This window comes from Macrosteles quadrilineatus, unplaced genomic scaffold (genome assembly GCF_028750875.1).
Source record: "Macrosteles quadrilineatus isolate MER2022 unplaced genomic scaffold, UCM_ALF_1.0 Scaffold_4__1_contigs__length_99947679, whole genome shotgun sequence".
NCBI classification, from domain to species: Eukaryota; Metazoa; Arthropoda; class Insecta; order Hemiptera; family Cicadellidae; genus Macrosteles; species Macrosteles quadrilineatus.
In genome coordinates, this window is record NW_026542597.1 from 10,097,062 (window position 1) to 10,109,279 (window position 12,218).

The following is a 12,218-nucleotide window of genomic DNA, read 5'->3' on the forward strand; positions in this document are numbered from 1 at the left end:
AATTTTATTTTTACACTCAGGTATGTGTCACAATTTTCATTTTCTTTTGTTTGCCATAACTGCATGGTTTGCTGTTTTGTTTGCTGTGAAGATTAACCATTTTTTTATTTCAGCATGGTTTGTAATCATGAACATTTAATTAGTTGTATGCATTGGTTTGTTTATTTTAGAATAGTTTGACGTTACCTATATTGTATTTATTTACTTAATGGTATAATAAATCTCTTGGATCTCTTGGGGTCCCTACCTCAAATGAATATGTGTCATAGTCATAGAGCCAAGGATTTGGCCACAAGTTATATGATAATTCGTTTATTGTAGTCGACAAAGATACATCAAATTACAAAGTCCATTTCATATTTGTGAAAAACAATACATGTTTATGTGATAGTTATGTTACACCATGGAACACTGTTAACCATAAATTTACTATTAATTTTGAAATTTTAAAATGAGTTGGTTTTGTCTATTTTTTTACAGTAGGATGAGAAGTATCATTGACTATGCACTAGCCAACGTCAATGGCAATTATGACGAATCTTTGTTATAATCTATGATACATCATAGTCACACTTCATGGCTCTTATCCCGACCTCCGCGACTGAACATAAGAATGACGTCAGAGTCGGACTCATGATTAAATCAGCTGACTCTAAGAGTAATAATAATACAATGAATAATCCGGAAAAACAAAAGTGTTGTCATTTAGTCATTTTCTATTTTGTTCTTAATTTATTACTGTAATAATTATAAATTGTTATTGTGGACTATGTTTAAAATGTTTACAGGAAGCTAAACGTTTAAACTAATCTTAAAAGCAAAATGGTTGAACCAATATTTGATTATCAGTTTCGTTTAATTCTTATTGGAGACAGCACTGTTGGAAAAAGTTCCTTGTTAAAATACTTCACGGATGGAAAATTTGCAGAGGTAATATTAGACCTAGTTTTAGTTTAATCAGGCCTACTTTAGGATTAGATTTATAACTCAGGCTATAACTAATTTAGTTAAAAAATTATAACTAAAACAACACACCAATATCATCCTATGGCTATTAAGTTATAATACACACCCTACAGGCCCACTTTATAATATGATAAACTCACTCTACTCAACAATTTTAACCAACTTCTAAGGTTTGAACTGTTAACCTTTTGATTGTTAGACGTGCCCTAAAATCCATCAGCCAGCTAGCAACCATAATGCCAATGTCTAACTTACCATGCAAAGTACTGTATTGCTCACTGCAGACAAAACATCATATAACTTAAGTTCTAACACCAATAGGGCCTACCCATAAGGGGTAACAAGTCTCCTGGCAGTCCTACAGCACTAAGTTAACCAGTGGCGGTTCCAGAGAGGGGGCCATGCCCCCCCCCCCCCCCCCCCGAGAATCAGTTTTTTTTATTTTTGTCAAGCTTTATAATTTCAAAAATTGACTTAAAATTGCCGCGCACATCCCCGTTTCCCACCATCCTATGCCTTCCTCACGTCAGTTCGTCAGTCATACAGTACATCCTACTACCCACTATAAAAAAAATGCGGCTCAGTAGTCAGTTGAGTATTTGTTTTGTTACGGTTTTTTTATTAGTAACACAGTTTTACAAGATTCAACCTATGTACATCCCTCCACTTAAGCACAAGCACATGACAAAATTATAATGGTAAGTAATTGAAGCGTTTAAGGCTTAAGCTTTGCTTAGCTGTTTTCTAAGTTAGGTTAGTCTAGACTGATGATTGAGCTACCGCCATTACAGTACTAAGTACTACGAGTGTGACGTTACCGATGTCTACCTGACTACCACACTGTCGTTTCTACAGAGTATTCACTCACGTACGAAGACATGTGCGTTCAAGTGTATACATCATCAACGTCACAGTGTCGTACGCTCACCCGCCTGGCTGGGAAATGTAGTACAGATATCATCTATTGTAACTTAATACGGAGTATGCGATACTGGCGTGCTGTGTGGTGGGAAAACGGGCCGTGCCCACCATTCAAAATGGTGGGATACTGAGGCCAGCCAGCGCCACCGGCGGGTCGTATGGATCTCTCTCTTTTACACAAACATACCTTTGCTACACTTATTTTTTAACATAAAGATTTCAAATTTATATATTTTTAGACAGTGCTTATTACTGTGTAGTTAGTTTGAACCTTAACATATTTTTTTATAGTTAATTTAGGCAAATTAAGATTGATGGTCTATTTTTAACAGCACTAAAAACGTCAAAAATGCAGTAAGCGAGGAACTTTTTTATTTTCTGAAAACAATCATTGTTAAAGGAATACAATGCGCGTCGACATTATGAAACAAAACATTTAAAAATAGATAGGTGAAATTACAGGGCCGGTAAGAACAGAAAAAGGTTTATCAATGGTTTAAGGAAGTTTTGCATTTAAACTCTCCCTTTCAGATTACAAGAGATTATACTTTTTCTTCGTCAGAGTGCTTAAAATGTCGACTTTGTAAGTATAACTTTTCCAAAATTTCCGGGGGAGGACCCCGGACTCCCCTCCCACAACCCCCCGGAAGTTGTGGCCAAGCTGGCCTAGAATTAGAATAACCCCACACACTCGATCTCTAGAATGGCCCCCTCCGAAAATAAACCCTGGACCTGCCCTTGAAGTTAACTTTAGGCATATACAACTTAATATCTACCATCTCAAACTACCAATTTAGATTTCAAGGTCTTCCAAAGTTAAAGAGTCGACTGGAAGGGTAGGAAGCATGGGGTATCTTTTCGCGTAGGCTACTTACACTCACATAAAAAATGTACCTGGAGAAAATTTACCCCGTCCGGGCATTCCCCCTTTAAAAACGTTTAAGTTAATGATCATGTGTAGATTAAAAGTGACGTTACTCTAAAAATTTACCCTAATGAGTTTGCCAAAAAAGTGTGGAAAAGACACAATTTTCCTATCATGTAAAATGTTGAGTGATGAGTTAGGCATACAGGGTGTCCACATTCTTGAAAGTCAGGGGTTGTCATGGAAAAAATTCTGATCATTGAAAGTCATGGAAATCCCCAACTTGATGGATGGATTTGTGTGTGAACTAATATTATATTTTAGGCTATAGTTTTCAACTAAAGTTTGTGAGTCATGCAAATCAATGGTAAATGGTCATGGATAGTCATGTAAAGTCATGGAAATTAATGACAAATTTTCTATGGTAAATGTTTGCAAGCTAATTAAATATTAAATAAAGCATAATTTTTTGTTTGAATTCAATCTTTTTATAGTGTCCTTGGAAATGAAAATGTGTAAGTTATCTTATGTCAGTAAAAGTTAAGCTTTGTATTTAGACCATAATACAGTAGTTGTTGTGACAATAATTTAATCAGGAAAGAACTAAATTAAATAAGACTTTATTTAAACATGTCTTTTGTCAGAAGTTAAAAGCAATACGGTAACTATATTTGTTTAGATCTGATGCTGATCATAATTAATATCCTAATAAATAAAACACATGTTTTATTTGCAGTCTTTATGAAACAAGCTTATTGAATTTAATTGATGGTTAACGTTTTTTACTTTACAACTCGGGTACTCTTATATGATCAAAAGTAAACAGTAATAAAACAAGCCTTAAGTTTTTCATTGATCTGTTACAATTTTTGTCAAATCGTAACATCTCATAGAGGGAGGAGGGGGGTAAAACTCCCGGGGCCATAGGGCGAGGCATGCTAAAGTCACACTAGGCTGCGCTGATCACCAGCAGCTGGCAACAGTACCACCAAGCAGCGGCTGGCAGTCCGGTCACACTATTTGGCTAGTTTAAAGCTCAGTGTTTAGTGTCTATGTCGTCTGTGGGTCCTAGCAAACGAGTACTTAAGCGATTATTGAGGATGTTTGAAAGAACAGCTGTGAGGTATTGCAACTTACTGTAAGCTGTTTTTTTTTTGAGTTCCTATCTAAATAAGTTCCTCCTTTGAAGAAACGTCCCACATGCACGAAGAGTTTTGAAATAAGTTTAGGCCTACATTTAAAAATCAATAACCTGCTTCCATGACCACTTTAGCTCAGTCATTTCAGCGCTTCAAATTATTAACATAGGCTAATCGATTAATGGATCCAGTAAAACAAAACAAGTAGGTACACAACAAACCACGTGTTGCTTTGGTCACCGCTGGTGCGCTTCTAGATGTGGTCAGACTATGCTATTTGCCAGCACCATCAAGTGTGAGTGATCACGTGACCTCTAGTCGTTGCTACCTTGCTACCAAAAGTTGAACGTGTCTGACTTCGCCAGCCACTGACAAATACTCGCCGTCTGGTGTTGCCAGCAGTGAATTTTGTGGTCACGTTATGCAGATAGTAACAATTTTTGTACAAACAACAAAAACAACAAAAATTGCAAAACAATGATCCATGATATGAGAGGGTAAAACTTTGCTCCTCATTACTTTACTACAATTCTTATTTAATAACAGAGATCTGATAAAGATATATTTCCAAAATTTATTCAAGGCAATTTCTTGTTTCCATAACTTAAATAATACACAACTAAAAATTGAAATCCAAAATTTCTTGGTTCAGTTTTCTCATAGCTTTTCATAACTGCCTAATCCTGTCAACAACACTTTCCATTCATCCAAAAGAGCAACTGAGTCATTTATATATTTGATCTTCCCAGGTCATTTGGGAACTTCCTTATAACCTTCATAGTTATGAATGTGTGTTCAAAAAGTGCAATTTTGTTATATACAGTAGAACAAATTAAGCATTATATCAAACAGTGGTACTTAAGCTTTACAAATTACAACCAGTCAATAATATACTGGCTTGTAACAGGTGTCTGACCCCACTGTTGGAGTGGACTTCTTTGCAAGACTGATTGAAGTGAAAGATGGGACTAGAATCAAACTTCAGCTATGGGATACAGCTGGGCAAGAAAGATTCAGGTAACTATGGCCTTTTTAATTTTTACCGTCCCGACAACGAGTAAGTGTTGAATGGTTTCAAATTTAATGTACCTAGTAGTTTTTGTTAACTTGCTGACATTTCTGTCTAGGTGACTTGCTAATACGATCTGACAAGTAACTGCTCCCTCAATATTTGTTAGCGTAAATTAAAAATATATCCTAAGTGGTCAGTATCCCATCCTTTTAGCGAATTTCTCTTGTTATAAGCTACCTACTACAGTAGCTCTCAGGGTTAGACCTGGGTATGTGTGTGTATGTTAGCATGATAATGCAACCAAAAAAGATTGAATTTCGATAAAATTTTGGTACAAACGAATACCTATGTTATTTTTTAATTATGAGTTACCAAGATCACTGCAGGTGCTGGAACAGCTAGCATGGCTAGAATAGCTAGTATAGCTATAGAGTCCAATGTATTACTGTTTGTATTAATATTATATGTTTATCAAGGAAGTAGTCGTAATCTACAGCAAAAAATGCTGTTACTTAAAAAACTCTGGTGAATCTGCTGTTTTCCAGGTGTGAAATACGGGTTTTTTTTAAGCACAGCCCAACTCATTATAATATAATAGGCCTACCTCATTCTATACCTTTATTGTTCAGTCTTGTGTATCAAATGCCAATTTGTGTAATTAAGACAACCCTATCTTGTGGTTTGATTTAATTTTGACAACCCCTGAATTGTGGATATTTATAGGCATGCACAGTGGTTACAATACTCCCTGGTGTGGATTAATGTCTGCACTAGTGAGTACTATCCTGATAATTAGACCAATTGGTTAATACCAAGGCAAAAATGTGGTTCGGATTTCACTATAAACTGTAGGTCTCTTAGTTGCCATTAGCTGTATGGGCTATTAATTTACAGCTGTGTCTAAGGAATGTCGGTCTTAGTCACTAACAAGACTACAAGATCGCACCACTGATCTCCATCCATACTTGGCTTAAAATACCTACTTTGTATGGTCGCCATTTCATTGAAAAGTATTAAAGTATTATCTTAGTTCACAATATTTGTTAACATATACAAACAGTTCATCACAGCCAAATGTACGGAAGTGTCAGCCATTAACAACTGGACTATGAAAAATCACATTTAAGATGTCATATAAATTAGATATATGCCTTATAGTATTAGCTCAAATATATTTCACTTAATATTCATTTGCCAAACTATTTTCAGGTCCATAACCAAATCCTATTACCGGAACTCTGTCGGAGCATTGCTTGTCTATGACATTTGCAACCGCACAAGCTTTGAAAACATTCCGGCATGGATGCTAGAGGCCAAGCGCCACATTGAGCCTCACAGGCCAGTGTTTGCTTTGGTGGGCTGCAAGCTGGACCTGGTGCGTGCAGGAGCCGTGCGTGAGGTGAGTGAGGAAGAGGTCAAAGCGTTCGCAGAAAAGCATAGTCTCTTCTCCATAGAGACTTCGGCACGGACAGGTCTCAATGTAGAAGAGGCATTCACAGCCATCACACAAGAAGTATACAACAGGATACAGTCCGGAGAATACAAGCTAGAAGACGGATGGGATGGCATCAAAACAGGATTCACACGCCCAAGTGGATTTGATTGTAATCTAGTCGAAGCCGAACCGGCTAAATCCACTTGCTGCTAAGCCGCTATTTTGCAAATGTAATATATTAGGTTAACGATTGCGAGGTTGTGTAAAGTAACAGGTACACTTCTGTATCTGTAGTCAAAAACACATGAAAAATTATTCCATTTATCGATTATTACATTCTATATCTTTGGTTAGTAACCTAACCAACTAAATGATACATCGAATGAAATAATAAATAATTAATATATCGATCGATATTTTCATTCCGTTGTTTTTGACAACAGATACGGAAGCCTACCCAAAGTAACCTTAAATATGTTTACTCATTAGTCTTATACTCTACTTACAAATGTATTAGACCTTTTATAACACATTATTTTAAACATACCTTGTTTGAAAATAGCTCTCATTATTTTCACTGTATTATAGCTAATTTTGTTTTAACTTAAAAGACGTGTAATTATATGAATTTATTTATTTGAAAACTGCAGTATTGATTTTATTTCCACCACGTGTAATCCCCCTTAAAGCCTTCTTCTTATCTTACCTTACTGTTAAGAGAAAAGTTAACTGAAGTGATAAGGTTTTAGTTAATCTATATTTTAAGCTTAAATTGTTGGTCATTCAAAACCTCCACTATTGCTGAAATAAATTGACTACTTAAGCAAATGAGCTATGCAATAATTTATTCTCACTTTGCCAGAAAAATTAATAACGTGATAATAATTTTAACTCAAACAATAATTTTAATAAGTAATTTAATAATCAATATTTAAATGGATTCATTAAGATAACAATGCTTAAGCCTAGATTTCAATACTCTAAAACTATTTATTTTCTATTTTAGTTGGCAATCTATTAAAACATTTTGAAGCTAAAAATGTTTAACTCTTTTTGAAAATTTGTTTGTGGTCTACTAGTCTTGGGGACATTATAAAACGGTTTTCGTTAATTGTATAATGGGTAATTTTTACATTCTCCCCCCATTACATAGGTAGTATATGGAAAAAGTATTGTTATCGTCAAAATTTTTGAGTTTGAGTTTTGAGTGGATATATCCGTTTTGGGTCCCCCTAAATAAAAAAAATGATTTTCGAAGTGATGTCTGTGTATGCAATTGTGTGTGTCTGTATGCAGGGCCGGTTCTAGGAATGTTTCAGAGTTAAGCGAACACCCGAATCAGCGCCACTTAGAATTCCCACCCAACCCACGAACATAACTTAACCGTATTTGTGAATTTTTTCCCAATAATTTTGGGAAGAAAACTTTTTATTAGTTTAGGTTAGAAGAATTATTATTATTTATATATTAATAGGCAAGCATGTTTCTTTAAAACCTTTTTTCTCAGCTCGTGTGCATCGTAGGGAAAATCTACGCATACCGTTAGAAAGCTATTTTCCTGTAGGTGTGCAGAATCCCTTTATAAATTTAAATAGGCTCAAAGATAAGCACAAAAAATGGGTCCGCGGAATTGGCTAACTCTGGAACTCGCTAACCCCATGTTAAACGCCCTATCTTCAAATTTGGTCGATGAGAGGAACTCACTAACTTGTTCGGTTTCGGAATTGGCTAACTCCGGAACCCGCTAACCCGCTCTAGAGCCGGGTTAGCGAATTCCGTCCTCGTACGGAAGTCGCTAACTCGGTCCCTCGGCGGAACTCGCTAACTCCCAATCAGAAGCCTCGCGGGTCGTCCAATGGGAGCCAAGCACGAAGATTTATAGCCAGTGTTGCCGAAAGTGTGGTACCTATATCGTATCAGTACCATAATGTCGTATCCTACGAATAACTATAGGATTAAGAGCAACGTAGTTAGATAAAACTCCTTTAAAAGAGATAAAATCGCAAAAAAATATACCTTACATTATAGTTGATAGTCGATAAACTATATTTAGAAGTATGTTTAATATTATTCTTATGATTATTAGAGTGGAAAATGTATTATAGTCTTACCATAGCCTAACCAACACAAGTAAACTTTGAAGCTCGTATTTCGTGTCTAGTTCATGTCCGGTGACACTGATGCTAGTGTCGACGAAATTGTGTTTCTATTATTTTATAGTTAACTTTATGATTAGTTCTTTAATGTTTGGTTATATAACTAGGAGACGTGTTAATAGTTGTGATTAGAACGATTTATTTGGTTAAACGAGGTTTTAAATGACTGAAAACAAGACACAATTGTAAACAAAACACGACCTCTAAAGACAGTGCACCGGACAGATCTAACAATAAAACTGTCTTCAGCTGATCCATAAGGATGAGAAATGTACTAATATAAGGCGGTATGTTTTATCTATGGTTTTATATGTGGTTTTCTCACTTAAATAGTACCTTATTGGGATGCAAAAAGATATTACTGTACATTTAATTTTGATCTTTTACATGTTATGAAATATCTATTTTCGTAGTCCGCCATTTGTTTCTTTTATTGAAATAAATACCATTTTGTGAACTTCTGCAAATAGAATTATTAAGTTCGTATTTTATATACTGGGCTTGTAACCTTGAATCATAAAATTGAATCATAAATCATGATAAAATGTACACGTTAAACGTCATTACAGAAATACATTGTAGTGGTAGTGTTTTTTTTTTTTAAATAGAGCTATTGAATTTAAATAAATATTGATCAATACATTATAAAGTGGTAGGACTAATGTATTCGTGGATTGCATTACAAATTTGTATATGCATAAATACAACTTGTAAATTTCTGTTATCGTAGGTTATTAGTTAGAAGTCGGGTCATCCTCTTAATTTTGTTAAATAATATTAATTTTACGTCTTTCAGTAGGCCTACTTTTTAAAAGTGTGGATTTTTTATGGTTCTAAATGGACCCAGTCGTTCTTGTTTGTTATCATTTTTATGAATGGTGGCCATAGCTAAAATTACCTGATCTTATCCAAAAACAAAGCTATAGTCTATTGAGTAGCTCAGTAACGGGGAACAGGGAACCGAGCAATGGCTTAGTATAGTTTATTTCGATTGTGAAAGCAATATAAAGGAAACCCAACACTCAAATCAGGAAAATCCGTCAAGTCGTTGATTAAAAATCGTGAATTAAAATAAACCTTTCACGTTTTATTATATGAATATTATATCTTCTCCTATTATTTACTAGTGATGCTTAGGTGTACAATCTAAAAACTGTTTTAAAACATGTAACATTATTACTAAAAAATTCAACCCATTTTAGAATTAGGCAACTATTTACTAGTAGGCCTAAAATGCTTTGGTTTAAACCATTAGGCCTACAGCTATTCTATAAGTTGATATGAAACTTGGTCTATGTCATATTTGTACAGGTTGGACGATTCAACGACGAATATTTAATTTTAAGTCTATGAATTAGTTATGAAAGTTACGATGGTTCATGACTGTATTAATTAATAGTTTTGGTTTATTACGACATTACGATAAAATTTGTTTTCCGTGTTTGAGAACTTGCGTGTATTTTAGCTTAATTTCGTAGAGGTTTAATTATTTAGTACCTATTAAACTGAATTTTAAATATTTTTCATATTATATAATTTTCTTTTATACTGATGGCAATTATATTTAAGATCGAAATCATAAACATTTAATTAGCCATTGTACAGTAAATAAAAATAAAAAATATTTTTTCATGATTTTTTTATTGTCTTTGAAATTGATAACAAAAAACAATAACATTTACTGTATCTTCATTGACACTTACATTTTGAAATACGGCAGTGTACGAGTATTTCGTCGAACAAGGTTGGCAACGCTCCGTGCAGTGGGCGCGGCCGGGTTAGCGACTTCCAGAGTTAGCGAATTCCGCCGCGAGACAAAATCGAGTTAGCGGGTTCCGGAGTTAGCCAATTCCTGACTGAGATGGTTAGCCAGTTCCAGAGTTAGCCAGTTCCGACACACGACCGAGTTAGTGAGTTCCTGAGTTAGCCAATTCCTACGTCTCCAAAAAATGAGTTTAAAGATTTGAAAAAATTAACATGGATCTTATGCGTTGCCATGCTGGTGACGAAATAACAACGAAATATAAACAGGAAATCAAAACAAATGGAAGAAACTCCAATCACATGTTTTATTTACAGTGTGGGGTGAAAATAGAGAAGTGAGTACATTACATATTTTTGGTCGAGTTTCGACCACTGGACGACCTCTAGTTATTATTTCTTTGTCATGAGAGCCGAAGCCCCCTCGACTGCGTACCCGGTACCTATCCTTGAGGACATACCCGGGCCCCATGATGTAGGCCGAAGCTTACGCATCAACCTTTAGCACATCATGGGCGGATGACTTAAGGTCATCAGGCTCGCCGGCTGCCGAAGCAGACCCTTCGGAAAGAGGGTTGCCCCTCAATCCTAACCAGGGATTCCGGCTGCTTGTTTAAGCGTCACTCCACCTGGGTTCCACCAGGTACAAGCCCTAGAGGACCATAATGGAGCGCCCCGACGCATTTAGTGCAAGCAACACTCGGGACCTATCTAATCCCTGACAGGCAGAACCCGCCATCATAGCCAGAAGGAAGGGGACCGTCAGCACGCTGACGGGGGGAACCCCAACCTCCCATTTACACCACTACCCGATCGAGGCCTTACCCATTGCTGGGAAACCAGAGATAACCAGAGCGATAGATCCCCAGATACCCCTGGCGGGCTCGGACCCAGCACCCGATCTACTTCGTTTGCCCGTCAGACCCAACATCACTGCCATCAGGGTTTCCCAAAAGGAGGCAGGTATAGAAGTGGGACCCACCCGGATGAACCTATCCACCAGAGGTGGCGACACCCTTGACTCAATTGAAGTTCCGGAAAGAACCCCCCACACTCAAGATAACCATACCGTCCGTGCTCAGAGACAGGGATTGGTTTGCATAAGTGCCTACAAACCGTTACCCTCACACTGCGGAAAGTTACGTTGCCCTTGAGTGTCCCCGTGAGCTACGGGTACTTGCCCGTTTTCACCTCCAGGAAAGGCTACTTCCAAAGTCGAGGATTTGCCACACTGAATGCTGGTCGCACACAACAAGCAGGCCGAAGCCCAAAGAACCACAGACACAGGTAGGTTAGAGAATATGATGCACTTCCATCTCTCCTAGAGCTAAACACCCCTCCATCCTGGATAAAGGAATGTCACTGGGACCCAATGCCCAGTCGTCCATGTCTGTGGCCTACTTGAAAATGCCGATACCAACACCTGCAGCAGTTACCTCCCCTTTGGGGGCTAGGTTTTTCACCTCCCAGGACGAGGCTACTTCCAAAGTCGAGGATATGCCTCACAAAATGTCAGTCGAACACAACAGGTAGGACAGTGTCACAACCACAATTACAGGTAGATGAGGAGAGGCGGAATTAACGGCGTCACTGAGAGCTAAACACCCCCCCACCCTGAATGGAGGGAATGTCACTGGAGGCTCCCCATAAGGGGCTGGCGCTTACCAGTCGTCCATAACTGTGGTCTACCTGAAGTGCCGGGTCTGACACCGGGCAGTTACCTCCCCTCTGGGAGAGCTAGGGTCCGCGTGGTCGCCAGGCCACGTACCCACGCAAGCATGGGTCCCCTGCGGGTAGGTTAGTAGAATACTTGAAATAAAAGATTGTGTATTATTCGCAGAAATTGAACATTTTTACACTTTTACTCATCATTTAAACTTAAGCAAAACCAAGGCCACACTAAAAAAAAACAGGCCGTAATGCTCGTCAAGCATGACGTCACGATAGAAGACGGCAATGACGT

The 12,218-nt window shown here is 37.3% G+C and overlaps 1 protein-coding gene across 1 annotated transcript; it reads left to right on the forward strand.

The window, feature by feature from the left end:
* The first annotated feature begins 681 nt into the window (after positions 1-681).
* Positions 682-6,982, forward strand: LOC128992568 (ras-related protein Rab-39B). Its single transcript, XM_054416213.1, has 3 exons — positions 682-930; positions 4,799-4,908; positions 6,113-6,982. The coding sequence occupies exons 1-3, from the start codon at positions 823-825 to the stop codon at positions 6,549-6,551; spliced, it is 657 nt and encodes a 218-aa protein (XP_054272188.1). The 5' UTR covers positions 682-822; the 3' UTR covers positions 6,552-6,982.
* The last annotated feature ends 5,236 nt before the right edge of the window (positions 6,983-12,218 follow it).